General features: G+C 45.8%; 1 protein-coding gene and 1 pseudogene across 1 annotated transcript in view; one reads left to right on the plus strand and one right to left on the minus strand.

Annotated features, from left to right (window-relative positions):
- The window catches only part of SPATA13 (spermatogenesis associated 13), a 300,617-nt gene that overhangs the window by 60,720 nt on the left and 220,955 nt on the right, over positions 1 to 18,942 (minus strand). Inside the window, exon 3 of the mRNA XM_039873049.1 lies at positions 13,378 to 15,042. Within this exon, the coding sequence (XP_039728983.1) occupies positions 13,378 to 15,042 (1,665 nt within the window). The remainder of the gene's footprint in view (positions 1 to 13,377; positions 15,043 to 18,942) is intronic.
- On the plus strand, positions 11,301 to 11,419 carry LOC120610768 (uncharacterized; annotated as a pseudogene).

Genomic DNA, 18,942 nt, shown 5'->3' on the forward strand with positions numbered 1-18,942 from the left:
AGTTAAGAGACACTTTAAGACAGCAAAACCTGTTGCATAATGTGAAAAAGATCTGTGATGTCTACTGGCAACAACAGCACAGGTGCTGCTGAAACCGCTCTGGTTTGATGCCGGCATTCATAATTAAAGGAAATGCTACGTTTTTGGCTAGAGGTTAGCGAAAATAAAAATAAATCCCCCACTTCCTGATTTCTGTCTGTGGAGCTGTTGGAAGCACATGGGTTAAAAACCTCTGGCGTAAACAACACCATTTAAGAGCAGCCTTTAGCGCCAGGAGGTGCTCCAGCTCCAGAAAATGACATCTTAGGCCCTGTCCAGTAGCCCCCCCATTCACAGGGGACACACCCGAAGACCTCGGTGGAAGCACTGAACCCTGCACTCACTGTCATCCCTGCACGGACACGCCTTTTCATCCAAGGGAGCACCTTATGGCTTCTCTTTGGCAGATGTGTGTTGCCAGCGTCACTGCTTTTGGGCCATTTCTGAGTAAAATAAGGGTGACTTGAACAGAAGCACTGCGATATCACACAGCTGATCTGATAACGGAGATGGCTATTAAGTGACTAATGGGCGGTTGGTGAACACAGGATGGAGTCGCTGGACAAAGGGACGAGTCATGACCCAGCTGTGAATGAGCAGGACGGCAGATGTCATCGCACTACTCAGAACAGCGTGCGACTTAAAACTTATGGGCTGTTTACTCCTGGACTTTCCCACGTAATAGTTTTGGATCGTGGTTGACCACGGGTAACCGAAATACAGAAAGTGAAACCGTGGATAAGGGAGGGGCTATTGTATACTATAAAAATCACTATTCAGTCATATTTCATTACCTGACTTCTCTTAATAAATGAACGTATCATAATAAAAAAGACCCCATGCCTTTTTATAGCATGAGTGTTGGATACAGAGTTCTTCGAATGGGATGTTTTATAAATGTCTTAGGATTTTAAACGAGGAAATTCATAAGATCCAAGATCAACTACTACATTTTTAAAGAGCCGAAGGCAAGAATAAGGAAATATTTACATATTTAGAAAGAGAGAAGCTTGAGCCCTAATGACACTTTTTCCCTTTTGGGGGTGATTTTTAACACTAAATATATTTACTTAAAAATATCTCTTTTTTAGTTTGAGGAATAACTGACATACAGCATCGTATAATTTTGAAAGCATAAAGCATAACGACTTGACTGACATATAATGTGAAATGCTTACCACAGTAAGTTTAACGCCCATCATTTCATAAAGATATAAAAAAAGGGAAAAAAACAGGGCTCTTTTCCTGGTGATGAACACTTTTAGGAAGTGGTCTTACCAACTTTCAAATACGCCATCAGCAGCGTCAACTATAGTCACCATGTTATGGATCACATCTTCACGACTTATTTATCTTAAACTAGACGTCTGTCCCTAAAAATCTTCAATTTCCATCAGCTTGCTTCAACATCTACCTAACACTGTATTGTCAGATGAGTAAAGAGGACGTTATTACGCCCATGTTGGAGATGGAAAGGCAAGGATTTAATGAAAGCCCGTGTGACAGAGTTCGGGCATTTCATGCGATTTCGTCTCTGCGAGGCCAGCACTGGACGGAAGGCCTCCATCTGTTGCTGAAGGTAAGAAAAATGTCAATGGTTTTCTGGTTTATGGCAAAAACCCTAAGCAGCAACTGCCAGAATCACTGGACCGTGTGCTGCTGCTCCACAAAAGCCTCCAGATGCTTCTCTAGCGTCTTCCCTGGGCTACCCGAGGTCTTCTGTCACCCACACTCGCGTATGTGTCTGACTCTTCCTTACGTCTTTTCCTTCCACGGCCCGTGTCTCTCTTACCTTCACTCTTTCTCTATTCTATCCCTTCTCTCTCCTCGTTGCCCAGAACTTTCCCCTTAACCGATCAGACATGAAACTCAAATATTTGAGTCGGTTTTGTTTCATTTGGTTTCCTGTCCTTAGTTTTTAGAACGAGTAGTGGAATAACCTTTCTCTCTCCAAAGTTGCCTTTACGGTGTGTGGTGGGGTCGCCTCGGCCCAAGGTGAGGTGCACAGAAACAGACCTCCTCCCACCCAGGTCTTCTAATCCCCCGCCCCTACCACCTGCAAGCGTTCATGTGTCTTTTCCCACAACATTCAGGCTAGTTAAGGAACAAATAGAGAGAGAGAGAGAGAGAGAGAGAGAGAGAGAGAGAGAGTGAGTGTGTGTGTGTGTGTGTGTGTGTGTGCAGTGTGTGCGTGTGTTGGGGGCAATTTTTAAGAGCAAAATTCAAGTGAATGCTTAAGTAGGGAGGAAAGGCAAGCGGCAGCCACTGACTTAGTTCTGAAATAAATAACAAAGCATCCTCCATTTACCGCCTTAGAATCGCACATGTTAAGGCTGGCTCAATGCCTCCTTTCCGTCTCCTACAGTTCAGGGACCGTCTTGGGAAGGAATGGACACCATCGCTGACTTGTCCCTCCCCTTCCTAAGCCTCAGGTCTGGCCTTAGCCTGGATCTGGTCAGGACATGGGCAAGACACAGACAGGAAGGAAGAACAGAGTTTTCTGGGTTATTCCTTCCGTGGCATTTTTTACACGCAAAAGTAACTATTAACTATTAACGATTAAAAGTAACTTCTAATCGTTAGTATGATGTAAGGTTATAAGCTGCAAGAATCTTTAGTGGTTGCTGGAATTCCTAAGGCAAATGAAATGCAAATGACTAACCAAGAAGGGTCCCCATTATCATGGAGTGGGATTATATGTGCATCAGTAATTTTGATGTAACTTTTAAAGAGTCAAAAAAAAAAAAGAAGAAAGAAAGAAAAAAAAACAGCTGTTATCTGGAAAGCCTTGGTTCAGGCCATTTGTTTAAACTATTTGAACAATTAATGCTTCTTATCTCCCTTAAAGTCAAAAGAGAGTACGATGAGGATGCTAGATACTTCACCTGTCCTGGCAGAAGTAAACCTGATGATAAAAGGCACTTAAAACACAGGTTGTGAGCCTAAGGCCTTTGCAACTTGTTTAGAGGCAGAACAGATAATTTATTAAAATGCTAACACTGAAGCTCATGAGAATGCTTAATTTAATACTGTTAGCCTAGTTCTATGAGCGTAAAAACACACTGAATGATAACTATGAGAAATCCTATGCTGATGAGGTTTCCTCCCCCAGCCTCTGTCATGATCATTCACAGGAATTCTGTTTTCTGGGCTTCGCTGAAAACCCGACCCTCCCGCCATTTCAGAATCAGCAGCAACACAACGCAGAGTCTGACACCCAGGTAGAGAAAGTAACAGGATTGTGGGTTGTGGTTTTATGCCTGGACTCGTTAAGAGTAAAAAGACAGTTAAAACCATCATATTACGAAATAAATGAACATGATGACTCCATCCTAAAATGTATTTTATCTCTGAAACACGTGCTGAAGAACAGAGGTCTACTCGAACTTTCTTTTTTCAATTAATAAAAAGCATGATTTTACAAAAATGAACCTACTCTCCTCTTTCGAAGTTGTTTCTTGATCGAGGACAATTAAATATTCCAAAATCAAGAACCGTGTTTTAGATCTGAGTATGTTAGAAATCTGTTTTTCTAAACCCTTTTTCTAAACATCAGAGGTTTGTTCTTCACGCAGTTTTGACTTTCTCTGTGCACCTGGGGTGGGAGGAATCGCGAGAGGCAGGGAAAGAAGAATGGGAAGCAGGAGAAGCTCCCACTGTAATGACAGAGGAAGGTGTCTGTGTTCGCAACGTCACTGGCACTGTCAAGTCAGGGTTGACAGCACAACAACATTTAAATCAGGAGCCCCGAGAGCCTTTAGAATCATGAAAACAAAGGGTTCCTAGTTAGAAGGTAGAACAGCATCTTTGTGCATCATCTCTCCCCTCAAACTGCTTTTTAATTTTAGTTAAGGTCATCTGACATCCCGGTTACGCCTGCTGGGCACCCTAATTCTTCCCTGGTCCTCATAAACCGCAGCCGCCCAGTCACCACGTTCTGTCAATCGTCCAGTCTCGGGAGGAATGTGATCTGTCATTCTATGTCACGGAACTGCTTCAACAGTCCATCCTTCACCCTACTACTAAAACGCACATCTGCTCCCAGCTGCCCACCGCGTACAGCAGACATTGGGGCCGTTGAAAATCTCATCCGATGTGTTGTCTCAGCTCTGTCCACAGACACAATTATTCTCCAGCCACACAAAACCACTCGCCACACATTTACCTCTGCAGCTGTACATGAGGTTAGTGCTGCTCCCTCTTTTTTGTCCCTTGCCAGCCTGGAAAACTCATCCTTCAAAATTAAGTTAAAATGTCACCTCCTGGAGAAAAACTTCATCAACTCCCCTGGGCTCTGAGTTCTTTGCTCTTTTTTGGGCCGCTATAAAAAACCACTAAAACATTTACGTGGCATTAATCTGTTTACCTGAGTTCACACAAAGGCAGCCACGTACATTCTTTCCAAAGTACCCAAGGCTGTGGCAATGTCCGCAGAGTCTATGCCAGAGCCCGAGAAACGGGCAGTCAAAAATGCTTCATGAAGGTCAAGCGATGGATGGGAAGACAGATAAACGAGCAAATCAATGGGCAGTACTGCTCTCACCCTACGTTCATATGGGATTTTATAAAAATGAACTTCCTTTAAGTTATTGTTTAGTAACCGTAACTAAATACTTCCAAACCCTGCTTTAGACCAGGAAATCGACCATCCAAATCCTATCTCCTTCATAACCTACATCAAACTCTGTGCCACCCCGAAAGCAAACTGACTGGTATCTTCCTCCCCGATTCTCGACAACGCTGGCTTGGAGGTCTCCTGCCCAGCCTGAGACATGTGAGGAATCAGGCAATGGACCTTTTCCAAACGTAAGTTTCCACTGCTGGCGAAAGAAGCAAGATTTAGGACTTTTTGAAAGACCTCTTTTCTGTATTTCAGTTTCAGCGGGAGGCAAACTGTAGCGAAGAAGAAGGTAGCTTGGATTGGATGACGGGAAGGCAACGGATGAAGAGGGCGCTCGAAAGAAAAGCTGGGAAAGAAGAGCAGAGAACGCAATGGGCACAACTTCATCCGGGCTCTTCCTCTCAGCAGCTCGCTGAGGACAGACTGCGTCGCTCCTTTAAACTTGCAAGGGTCCGGCCAATGCGCCGAATCGAGGAAGCACTGACCCTGAATTAGGCCTGCTGTCCCCTGAGAACACCGCCATCGACTGTCCCTCGGCCGTCTGTAGAGGGGGCGTCACAAAGGGAAGGCAAGACCAAGACAAAGCGCCGCCATTCCGTTTTCGTTTCTATGGAGGGACGTGAACATCTTGTGTGTACTGCTGCGAGGCGCCTCGAAAATGTCTGATGCAAAACTTGGCAGTGAAAGAATTCCGGATGAATAATTCACAGCGCGGAAAGAGTGAAAATACAAAGCTAATGCACAACGGAAACTTGCTTTAAGTAAATATATCAAAAATTTATATTGTACATTAGAGAATGGAACTGAAATACTTTAGTCACCAACTGTACTTAGGGTGCCTCTGCCTCCCCACCGGTGGCACTGACCTGCTAGAAACGGCCCTGGCGTCATACCACTGCTCCTGTCCAGGTGGCTGTTTCCTGTGCCATCATGTGAACCACCAAAAGAAGCTGCCAGAAACGGGACTAAGGCTCTGCAGTTGGGCTGCCTCGCCTTTCCCACCCAGCCAGACGCCCACCTATGGGCTCCGATTTGAGTGGGGACCAACTGGGGCAGGAAGTGGCCCCAGTGGAAAGGTACCTGACAAGGAGTCGAAGAGAGAATGGAATGAAGATGTAGCAAGACGCCATCAGGCCAGCATTTAAAATATGGATGGCCTTTACCAATGACGTCATGTCACTAAATTTAAAACCCTGTGCATTAGTTACTTTTAATTCCATTTTGCAGATTAAGAACGTTAAGAGACTCCATCAAGGATCAGGAAATCAGCAAATGGTTAGAACTGAAGTCTGCACGCTAAGTCCCAAGCAGATGCTGTTTCTGGGACTTCTTCCCCATTTTGAGACCCAGCTCTAGGCCCAGCTCTGCCACTCACCACTTTGGCAGGGGGCGGGCGGGGGCGGGTCCTGGGTAACCTTCAAGCCTCGCTTTAGGACTTTAAAACAAATCCAAAACTGCTGACCTACATAACTGGGTGGCTATGAGAATCAAATGCAACAGTGTGGATCTATGAAGGATCTATATCGGCTGGAAAAGCATCCTATAAATGTGAGAGATTCCTACTGACACTTTAAGAGACAATCACATCCTTAGAGTCCCCAAATGAGCTGGTGGAATTCCAGTTCCCAGCAGTGGATCGTGGCTAGAACCTCTTCTACGTATATCAGACCAAATGCTGTATTTCACCGCTGTGTGCTTGAAAAGTCTTAAATTCACTTTTTGGCCAAAGAGAATTTCCTTTGACTTCTATAGAAATTCATACCCAACTGACAACAGAGTTCAAGGAAAACAACAGGATCACAAGCAGTCTTTAACTTCTTCAGGAAGGCCACTCTTTCTGAAATCAAGAGTCAATGGGATTAGAGCTGGAAGAGAAACGGCCAGCCCTACGACACAGGCCACTCAACACAGCAGACCTCGGAGGCACTGCAGATTCGTCCCCAGACCACCGCAGTAAAGCGATCGTCACCTTTTTGCCGGTGGGGGGGCCTTGCCTTCAATTTGTAAAAAACGCAACATCTGTGAAACACAACAAAAAGGAGCGGAATAGAATGAGGTCTGCCTGTACCAAGGACAATGGGGAACCAGCCTGGACAGCGGTCTGAGGCTTCTGTATGGCAAAGAGAACATCCCTGGACAGCGTGTTCAAAGTCCAGCTTCCTCAGCCTCCACCCTAGTGACTCGGACTCACAAGCTCCAGGTGGGGTTCAGGAATCTGCACCTCTAGCTTGCATCTTGGGTGGTCTTCATTCTGAACTTCAAGAAATTCTGGCTGGAGGTGATGCACAAAGTTCACCTGGTCTATACTGGAGTATCTGACCAAACGCAGCGATTTCAATGATAATGATGATTACTATCATGATAAAAGCTAAAATTTATTGAATTTATTATGTTCTGGGCACTGTAAGTATCTTATATGTATTATTTGATTTAATCCTGGTAGGTACTATTAACTCTATTTTTAAAGAAACTGAGGCTTAAGTAGGTCAAGTATCTTTCGTAAGGGCTGAAACCAGGATTTGAACTCAGGCAGCCCTACTTCAAAAATCACCGAACTGTATACTTAACTGGTGAATTTTATGTTATGCAAGTTATACCTCAATAAAACTCCTAAAAAATTCTTGGACAGACTCCCCACGGTTGCTACATCTACTTCTGCATATGCAATCCCGTCTCCCTGGTTCCAGGAACGGCCCTGAGAAAGAGCTGTGGGTCGCTTTGAGTCTCCAGAACAATTGTTTGAATCTCCCAGCTAGCTATTTGAGCCATGTCTAAGAAACCCACAGGGAGTCAAATCATGTAATGTGTCTGTATCTCTGATTGACCACACCAAAACCAGCACCTTGGAGCTCTCATTATGTACAGAGTAGCCAGAGTAGTCATCACCATAAAACTCCACGATTCGTTATTCTCATGGAAGGCAGGCCTGAATCCAGCCCCTGCTCACTACTGGACTATTCCAGTACTCGAAGCTGGAGGGAGGCTTTATTTTGCTGACACTGTACCTTGTGGGGCCACAAAAGTCCCCGTCTTTGTCTTCCTGAGCCTGGGGTGAGTGCCAGTGGAGTTGTGGGCAAGTTAAAATCACACCTACAGAGACTGGAAGACACTGTGAGAGCCACCAGGGCAAGTCAAACTCCATGTGTGACAACACCCCATGTGGTAATAACAATTTGTATTTTATAGCAGCGGTCCCCAATCTTTTTTGGCCCAGGGACCAGTGCTCCTATGAGAATCTAACGCCAGATGATCTGAGGCGGAGCTGAGGCGGTGATACTAGCACTGGGGAGTGGCTGCAAATACAGATGAAGCTTTTCTTGTTTCTCAGCTGCTCACCTCCTGCTGTGTGGCCTGGTTCCTAACAGGCCACAGACCAGTACCGGTCCACGGCCTGAGGGTTGGGGACTCATGTTCTATAGAAGTCTTCTGTCAAGCACTCAAGTCATTTTAACTTTAAAAGACTGTGTAGTACGATGGCTTCTAATGATTTTGAAGCTACTAATCCCTGAGGAAGAAAATTATAAAATCCTGAAATACTTGAGTGTTTAAATAAAGTGAGGCTCGGGGGAAAAAAAGGGATTTATTTAAGCACGAGGTGCCATCATGCTAGTGGAAAGGCTGGGGTAAAAACCTGTAGTTAGCTCTAGCCCACTGTTTTTGTGGCTTGTTTGATTATTAATCCCAACACAGCAATATCCTCCCGATCACCCCATCACCTGTGACTTCTCTCTCCCACAGAACATTCAAACGCTAATTAAAATATACGCTGTGAAATCATTTTGGAATCATCCCCTTCTCTCCTTTGCCATGGCCTGAGTACAGATTTCAGCGCCCCTGAACCAGACCATTGAGTAGTCTAGTCCGGGGCCACCTCCATCCAGATCCTCTCTGCGTGGCTGGTCCCCCGTGATCCCTGGTTAAACATCTCTCTGGCTTCCCACTGCCTGCACGGTAAGATCCGAACTCCACAGGTCCAAGGACGGACCTTCCTAATTGTGTACAGACTAGCTCTCCAATCTTATCTCCCACGTCTCCACCCAGCCACCTGGTACAAAAGTTATGGTGAGCAACTCGCAGTTCCCTTAGCACAAGATATTAGCCTCGTTGTGAACACGTCTTCTTTGCAAAGCTTGGTGCTAGGTACTCTACGTGCATCACCTCATTTAATCTTCACAACTACCTCATGCGAAGGCAAGTGTCTTACTCCCCCGGTTTGCAGGGGTGGAAAATGAAGCTTCGATAACTCCTCTGGCTGACTGTCTCCCGGTCTGCAGCACCGCCTGCTCCCCCAGGCTCCTGAAGGCCCCGTTGCTGCTCAACGGCGCCCCCTGTATCGCCCAGCCTAACCTTAGAGACCACACTCAACTGTCCGTCCCCATGATGCCACTCTTCACCCAGAGTTAGTCATTCTGTCTTTGGAGCGGCTGTGCTACTTTGTGCATTCCTCATTGGAATCATGTCACCCGATATCATAATTATCTGCATACAATCTACCAATTAGACTGTGAACCCACAATAATAAGAATAGCTTTTTTAAAATTCTCTCTTTTCCCTACTTCTAGCATATAGCAACTAGGTCAGAAATGAATGACGAGGTACGTTACTGTTTCCCATGTGTTGTTTCATCCGCTCCTGTACCCGCCTTACGCACTCTATGTCACAGCCTTATTACCTCTGAGCTCTCGTGGGCTGGAAATTCCTGAGACTGTCCCTCCGCTCGCCTTTCTTGCCCATTCTCTTCTTTACCAATGGTAGGTTAACTTCTCCAAAACACAGCTCTGAGCCTGGCTCTTTTCTTCTCAAAAACATCCTCGACTCCCCCATGCTTACCAACTGATGTACAGATTCTTTACTCAGAATTGCAGAGCGTCCATGATCTGGGCTTAATGATTTCATCTCAGCTTGGATCATTCTCCTACACCAAACCAAATTATATTATTTCCTGTTCTCTCAAATCGCACAGGATCTCTGTGTGTCTGACCCCTGAAATGCCCCACCTTCCTCTCATAACTACTTGTAGAATGTTAGCTTCTTCCAATCAGATTCACTCACTCTCACTAAGCTTTCCTTGATTTGGTACACCTGTAAAAACTACAACGCTTCAGAAATCCCACAGCATATGGTTTTACCCTTCTGTGGGATTTAATCCGTCCTGCACAGCTCTGCTATGATTCAGACATGCCTTAGCTCATTTATAATCTCCCTGACAGCACTTACTCTTCCTCACAGAGCTACACCTAACTGACTGGCTTACACCTGGGAGGTACTCAATAAATTTGGTTCGCTGTATTACTGAAATAACATCTAAATGTTAGGTTACGCTAAAACCTAACTCATGCATTTTAAAAAATTAAGGAGAAGTCAAACTAATTGAAGAACTTCACAATCCTCCGTAAGACTACAAGACGGTGGTGTGTCAAAAACCAGTTTTGGGACAAAAAGAAACCTGACTTTAACTGGTCCATGTCTTAAGAAGTCAGGTCAACATGGGATGGAAAATCATCTAAACGGATAGTGAGCATCACAGAGTGATGGCCAGTGTTAAACACTGGGCCAAGTGTCCAACGTGCACGATTTCCTTGGTTCGTACAAACTGCCAAGACAGATGACTGTGTTCCACATCCTACCCTTGAGAAGACCGAGGCCAAAGGAAGTTCAGCAGTTTGCCTAATGTTAGGTATCCTTTGAACGGCAGAGCCAGGATCTCAACCAAACCAGAAACATTTACCAGAAGACTGAAGCTCCCTGTGAAGATGTTGCAATGAATTCTCATCATTTAAAAGAGCTTTGTATATGACACATTTCAACGCTACCACAAACTACTGAACCTATACTATAACTAAGGATGGGGTCCTTTTACTGGGGACCTCATTCAGTCAAAGGAGTTACAGAGAGACTTGATAGGAAAACGATCAATAACACTCGAGATTTCTGTGCCTGTACCTTTATAACATAACAAGTATAGATGCTACACTGCATTTCTTAGGTGTGCAACAATTTTAGGGACTCAGTCAACAGATCATTGTTCTTGGAACAAAGTTTACCACTAGGTGGCAGGAGTATAATGTCAGCGAGGAAATTTTTCTACAATGCTTTATTAATGAAGGTAGCTTGATGTTTCCCCAAATCTTTTTCACAGTAATATAAAATCTTATTAAACTGCTTTGTTTTTAAAAAATTATTTTTATGGTGATGTTTAGAATGGTATGTTACAAATAAATTATTCTAAATAAAAAATATCCCCCCTTGTTGAAAACTGTATTATAATATTTATTTTAAATATCATAACATACAGATTTCAACCATTTTGTATTCAACAATAACCACAGCTTAAACTAGTTTTAAACATGAAAGTTGAACCGTATTATCAATGAATTAAATAAAAAATAACACATCGTACCTTAACATATAGTGAAGACTGAAATTTAATTTTGGGTTATGCTCTAAAAGATAAAACTGCTTTCAACTCATGAAGGTTGGAATTCTTGCATTTTGCAAAGTGTTTTTTGGGTTAGTTTTGTTTATTTCATTTTGTTTGTATTTTGTTTCTCAACGTCAAAATAAAAGGTTTCAGGTTATATTTACAAACACTTGTCTGCAAATAACACTGAAGATTACCAATATATAAAACAAAAATTGGGTCTACGGTCATGCTACCCTGAACAAGCCTGATCCCGTATGATCTCGGAAGCTAAGCAGGGTCGGGCCTAGTGAGTACTTGGATGGGAGACCACCTAGGAAGACCAGGTGCTGTAGGTGTAAAAAAATTATTAAAAATAAGGGATTGACAAGGTCCTTGTAATTTGAGGTCAACCAAGGGTTGCCGCGCCTAAAAAACAAACAAACAAAATAAATAAATAAAATGAAAATTGGGCAAAACCAACATTATGTTTCTCTTTCGACACGTACTTTAAAAGTATAAGAGGAAGCTTGATGTGCTATATAAGAATTTTGAGGAAATAGACGAAACTTAAAAATGTGATGATCATCTTGAGGCAAATTTATAGAATTGTCAACATGTGTACACTTTTAATAACTTATGTCCTGCTTTCTGTATCTTTGGTGACCCCTTGTGGGTAGAAATTAAATTATATAAAACTAAGAATAGCAAATATGCATGTAAAACCATATAATGGTCAAAATCACTCTGGGAAAACTAAGTTAGAAACTAACCCTTGCATATACTCACTTAAGAAGCTCTCAGAAATAAAATATTTTAATAATTAATTAAAAATGTTAAGCAGAAAATAAAGTCCCCTCCTTTAACATAAAGAACCCTCTAGACCTATGCAAATCTTTTTTTTTGGGGGGGGAGGGGTGTTCCCTAACTATCAGTGTGAAGTTGGGGTGTCTGGTGGAAGGAACTGTGCTTTGTCTCATCAACCAGGAAGCGTGAAGCCCAGACTGGTTCAGGCCTTGGCCAATTATATAAAGCAGAGCGAGCAGAACCGGAACTCCTTCCCAAGGCTGGCAACTGGTTCTGTGTCCCCAGAACCGTTCCACAAGCAGTCTGTGGAATATGCAAAAAAGCAAATGGCGCTCATACACAAGACCTCTGGAAAACACGCTGGCCCGAGGTCTCCGTGCAAACCTAGATCCACAAAAAAGTGAGGCTGACTTACTTCTCTGGCTGCCCAGGGAGCCCTCAGGCTGATTTAGATCTGCTGAAAGCCATCTGCCAGGGGCTTTGATTTCTAAGTCTCTGTAAAGCAAAGGTCAAATATGGACAGTCCAGAGGCTACCCTGGCTCCTGAGTTTTCTGCAGCATTAAGCCAAAACTGAAGTCCTAGCCGGGGATCAATGGGAAGGAACAGTTGCTAAGGAATTATTGTCTATGAAAAGCAATTTATACCTGTAAACTAGTCTAGGAATGTGTGTGAAGAATAATTTGCAATGTGTACACATGGATGAATCTTTCAGCTTTGTAAGGTAATATCACTGAGTGCATTTATTAAGCGAAAATTACAGAGTAAGGTAAAGTTGTCTGGATGCTTGACAGGACATGAAAAGAACATTGTTCTTGTGGCTTTGACAGTTATTGGTTTATTCAATCCATGAGATGCTTATGTTCTACTCTAAAAATAAGTACAATAACATCATAAAATTTTCTTTGAACCATCATCACTCAGGGGTTGACAGGTATTAAACTGCAAGTTTCTAATTCATTCCTAGGTGGGAAAAACAGACTTAGAACATGTACCTGTCTCTTAACACAAAGTATCTCATTTATATGTACTCGGCTGAAAAGGATAAAGAGTTTAAAACAAAAAGAGAAGAAATCTGAGCAATAAAAAAATTCAAAATCAAAGAGAGCCCTTATTAGCCGTCTGGAGTGGATGACAGGTCTTTTTCTTTTCGACTCCCCCACCCCCCAATCACTTGTCCACCTCCCAATCTAGCCTGTGGTTGGTGCTCGATAAATATCTCTTGAATAGATGGTGTGGTAAGTGCCATCTCAAGGAGTTTCCTACATTAGCAATTCGTTGCAAAAGAGATAAAATACCTTTGAATTTGGTAAACAGCAACTTGACAAGAATAATTGGGATGGCAACACAATCAGCACCTCCCCCGACCATGGCGGTGGGTAAAGGAAAAAGCGCAAACACCAAGGAAAACACCGGTGCATATGGGCAATCTCTAGATGGGGTGAATGGTGGCACTGTCACAAGCGCCTCCCACAGCAGGTCACCTACAAGAGGTCCCTGCCCTGCCCTTACCTCCTCCTTTTCTTCTGGACCCGAGGCCCCACTGGGACTCAGCTGAGGGTGGCTGCCGGCAATGCTGTCCTTACTGCTTCTGTCACATGTGGCTTGCACCGAATCCTGGAAGGACACAGGACCTTCCGCCCTTTCGTCGCTGTCCACTGAACTCAGGGACAGCGCGCTGAGATTGCTGGGACACTTGGCATTTCCAGCGCCCGGGCTCTGAGGACTAGGGGGCTTGGGTGTGGTGGGCCTCAGCGGGGTGAGCGGCTGCTCGGGTTCGAATGTAAACTGGCTGCCGGCTTTGGCCTCGTGGGAGTCTTTGCTCGACCCTTCCTGGGCAAGCGGACTCGGGGACGAGCTGCCAGCCTCGCAAGGACCGACGTTCTGGGCTTCGAGAGGACACACGGCTGTCTCCGCGTCCAAGTGGGGTAGCCGAGGACGCTCTGGGCTGAAGCCCGGGGCCGCGGCGCACCTCCTGCGCTCCAGCTCGGTGCTGCTGGACACGCGGCGCGAGTAGTCGTCGTGCAGCAGGCTGCGGAGCGCGGGCCGCGGGGCGGCGTCGCCGGCACAGGGCGCCCCGCTCTTGGGACGTTCCCGCTTCCAGGCCGCGTCCGTGGCGCCGCTCACAAGCCTCAGGACCCGGTCGAAGTCCTTGGCCCTGATCGGGCTCTTCCAGCGCTTGGTCCTCCTCTCGGAGCCGCCGAGCTTGTCCGCGTCGGCCGAGGAGCTGCTGAGCGTCCTCCGCGGCGCCGGCCGCTCGGGCGCCGCCTTGAGGTCGGCCAGGTTGGAGGCCGACTTCCGCTTGAAGGAGCTCTTCCGGAGGAAGTTCAAGTTGTCGGTGCTCTTGCTCCGGCGGTAGCCGACGCTGGGGTTTTGCGAGTCCTTCAGGAGCACGGCGCACACGGGGGGCTCCTGGGCCACCGGGGACAGCGGCCGGCCGCGCCTCTCCGAGTCCAGGAGGCTGATGCGGCCCAGGCCGTAGGCGCGGCGCAGGCTGCGGGAGCGGTGCGTGCTCCTCTGGAAGGCGTCGTCGGCCTCGTCCGGGTCTGAGCCGTCAGATGCGGGCGCGGGTGCGGGGCCGGGCTGCGGGCGCTCGCCCGCCGGGGTCCCCACGACGGCCCCGTTCGGGATGGGGGGCCCCGGGTCGGGCTCCGAGGCCTCCTCCCGGGCCGCTTCGGACCCCTCCCGGTTCTGAATTCCTTGGAGGACGGAGGACTTCAGCTTTTTAAACGACCCCATCTTCCGAAAGGACGCCAGGGCGTTCCAGGTGGAGGAGTGCCCCATCAGGACCACGGAGCGGGGCCTCTCGGGGTTGGCGCCCGTCCTCTTCCTGCTCACGGAGAAGAGGCGCACGAGCCTGGCGGGGCCGAGCCGAGCGTCCTGGGCGTCCGCGTCGCCGCCGCACCCTCCGTTCTGACACGCCGCGTAGGTCACCATTTTGGGGTCTTTCGCGTCGGAGACCGGACAGGAGATTGCAGCCACTAGGCCGTGGCCGTTCTGGGCCGTGGTCATGTTCTCAGGGCCGGGAGCCCGTGGCCACAGGGCCTCGCGGCTCAACCCCACGTGTGGCCCTGCGTCCGCCGGCCCCAGGGGCAGACCTTCATCCCCGAGGCCACCGCCAGCTGCCTGTGCCTCACATCCGCCGTGCACATCCGGCTCCTCGGTTGTGGCCACAGCCTGCGGTAGAAAACAAAGCAGAGATTGAGCCTTTCGCCCCCCAGAAGAGCCTCTATAAATAGGGGCGCTATAAATATAATTGCTCATAGAAAAAAGGCATGGCCCATAACAGGGCTGATCAAATAAAAACAATTTTCAATTAAGTTAAACATTTACTTTTTTTTCTAATGCATTTCACAATAAATTAAACGGAAGAATGCAAATAGACATTCCTTAAAAAAAAACAATCATGGCTCGTACATTCAATATGATGGTAAACTCTCGAATCCACTGAAACCTGTTTAAGTTTTGAAAAACTGCTGGAACGAAAAGGCCAAAACATCATTCAAGACTGTGCCTTCTCTTCATTTAAAATAGATGAAATTTTTATTTTCAAGTAATACAAACAACTATTTCAAAATGCATCAGAGTGAAATGTCAACTTAGGATAAATTGAACACGGATAACGGGCCGACTGAGTGCTTGGTCTATACGAGAACTGCTGCAAAGAGTTGTGCTAGAGAATAGGATGCTCTCAGCTGCTTACTGTCTACAAAATACCCAGAACTACAAAGTGCTACAGGGACACATGAGGAGTGGGGGACCAAGCTGAGGTGGCATAAGGTCAGGCTTCGTGAAGGAAGCCGCATTAGCGAGGATCCTCTGCCAACTGCGTTCCAGCTGGCGGAGGAATGGAGAGAGATGAGGAATAATACTGAAGTACTGGAAATCCAGACATGGAAGTTCATATGAAACATGCTGCACCCTCTTCCTTTCTCCCAGATGTCCCGGAGCCCATCACGCACCTGTGTCCATGCTCTCTCCCCTCCCCCAAGCAAAAACCCTGCTCTTAACCCCTCTCATCAGTCTAAGTCTTCCTCAGGCTTCGAGGGCCAACTTCAATGTCACAGTCCCCCTGTTCTCAACAAATGACTAGTAGATGAAGGAAGGATTACGATAATAACCATAAAAGGCTACCATTTATTAAGTGCTTACTACCTGTCAGGCCCCCGTCCTAAGTGCTTTAGAAACAACATGCCACCGAGTACTCACACAGACATACAAGGTCAAAAGAATGACTTTCATTTTATAGTTAATCAAATGGATATTTGGGCAGGGTATGTAATTTGTCTGGGGGTCCTGCAGCTGCCCCTCCAAAGCCTATGCTTCTCTCCACTGCTTCAAATTCATGAACAAAGAGAGCTGGGCCACGTGCCGCAGGCGTCTGACTCCAAGTTTAATGCCTCATGATGTAACCCCAACCTAAGTCAAATCCTAGAAGTCTCTATGCCTCCAGTTAAGGCCGTCGCCTCCAAAGGTAATATTAAAAGCAGGAGAAGGAGAAAGTTGTACAGAGACCTTCGGGTCAGGTCCCAATTTAGCTGAGCCCTTTCGAGTGCAGAAGAAAATCTGACTTTCTGGAGAGGTTTCATCTGCTTTTACTCTCCCAGTTCTCAGGTGGGTTCATTTCTATTTGGCCCGACATTATGCCCAGTGAGGAGGGGTTCTCAGGGAGAGCCACAGTTAAAGGGCTGGTTCCATCTGAGACCAGGGACAACACGGACTTCGACCCTGAAGCCTTTCTGAGGTCCAGCCACTCAGTTCCATTAATCAGAAGCCTGATAGGGCTACCACATGCCCTCTGCAGTTTCACATTCTAAGGGACAAACTGGGGGCCCGAAGAGCTGTGGGCTGCATTTGAATGAATCACATAAGCTGAGTCTTGACTCATCCCGGCACTGAGGCTGGATGTGACATCTAACCAGTTGCAAAACGAGTCCAACATTCAGCATCGCATGTCCACCTGTACCTACTCTGGGAGGGACAGGGGACTGTGGTTGTTTCAGCTGTTCAGAATCTTGAAACAAAGCAGGCATTTTATGTACAGTCAAGTGCAGTCTCAGGCACTGACTGCATATTATGTAGTAATAACGGTCTTGTTATGACTTGCACTGGATACAGAAACGCAGACAGCATCCCCGCCGTGTAATCCAGCTGGACAAAGATTACTGACACCACAACCAGAGGGGCACTGGAGACCTTTTATAACCCAGGACAAAACTGTATTGAGCTGATCCTAAGAGTTCAGGAGATGCAGGAAAGCACTTGATTAAATGTCGGATAGTTTGAGAATATACTGTGGAAGACACGGGGCCAGGCCTAGGTTCTACGCTCAGTACTCTCACATAAATCTTGACTAAAATCATTTCAGCAATCTGTGCTTCGGTGTCATCTATAAAATAAGAGGTGCCAACAATTAGGTATCTATCAACCGACCAATCAGTTCATGAGCCTCTGTTGGGCACAAGGATCTAGGCAGGCCCCATGATGAATTTGAGACATGACATGGTGACAGCCCATCCTAGATGGGAAACCATGAGCAAAGGAAGAGTCAGGACTAAAGGTACGATTGGAAGGCAGTATATATTAGGGTGACCAGCTGTCCCAGGGGACTCTCATGGCTGAAACCTGGAAAGTTCTTGGCAAATCAGGATGACTGGCCACCCTACAGTAAAGAGAACAATGTGGTTGAAAGGATCCCTCGATATTATGTGACGGTAGAAATTAAGGTGCACACAGGTTTAGGAAAGCCTACAGTACATACCCTTCTAACACTTTGAGACCGGCTGCAGGGGTCACTTTCTTCGGGCATTCCTTCCTGATCTTCCTAAAATGAATGAGGCCAAATTGCTTTACCAAAAACACGTTACAAGGATAGATTTATGTGGCTGCCTGCAGAACAAGACTGAACTCTCTGAACTGGGTGCTTTGCGCACTTGGATTAAGTTTATCTTGATGTGAAACTGTATCAGTTCTCTTGCCTTGTCAATATCTATATTCAACTCATTTTTATGCATCACTATTATTTTTCCAATGTGAAGATGTTTACATTTTTGCAACACTAAAAAGTCTAAGTATTTACGCAAAACTTAGGTTTTGGGATACAGATCCAGTAAAATACATGCAGAAAAAAATCAGTTTCTAATTGGGGTAACGTGCTTTTTAAAAGATCATTGACTTAACTACTTCGTTCATGTAGCTGAACAACATGATTGTTGTGTGCTACTTGGAATGAAACTGAAAATCACGGAAAAAAAGCTTTTCCTGGAATTTCTGAGTAACATACCAAGTTGCATTATTTAGGACTAACGCTTTGACCTCTATTGACTAACAGGGGTTTGCAATTCAATCAGTGGTTTTGTAGCAAGTCTTATGAATTGTGGGAGCTCTGCCAGAGATATTTATGAACAGAACGAGGAGAAAGAATTTCAGATGGGAATATTGTGAAATCTATTGTCTACGAGCTGGATTCTGGGGTGTCTGAACTTTAGAATAGAACATGTTAGTCATAATGAGAATTCTCCGAAAACAACTATGACCAGTAATTTTTAAATAAGATCTTGTTCTTAAATTTGAAGTTTAGGACTATACACCAAGTTAAATGTACAAACAAGAAGATTTTTTGTAATATGTTCATGTAAATTCTAGAAAATGTCAACACTGGGGGGAAAACAACACAGAAATCTGAAATGGAAAAGGGGGGGAAAGTAGAGACCCTTGAATCGCAGCATTGTAGACTTGTCCTAAGGAACACCTAAGACCTAATCGTAAAGGGTAGGGGGACACCGGGGCCCAGCAGGTCTGAGAGACTTAACCTTGGTCAACTACTACAGGTCAAAGAGAGTGGGCTGGCTGTCTACGGCCATACCACCCTGAACACGCCCGATCTTGTCTGATCTTGGAAGCTAAGCAGGGTCGGGCCTGGTTGGAACTTGGATAAGAGGAAGAGAGACCAGGCTCCGCTCCAGCAGCATCACCTACTGGCCAAAACCTGAGAGTCATCCTAGATGTCCTTTCCCCACTCAGTAGTCACCAAATCTAAAAGCCTCCACCACTTATCAATAGTCCTGGCCCAGGGTG

Source organism: Pteropus medius, unplaced genomic scaffold (assembly GCF_902729225.1).
Source record: "Pteropus medius unplaced genomic scaffold, Ma_sr-lr_union100, whole genome shotgun sequence".
Taxonomy (NCBI): domain Eukaryota; kingdom Metazoa; phylum Chordata; class Mammalia; order Chiroptera; family Pteropodidae; genus Pteropus; species Pteropus medius.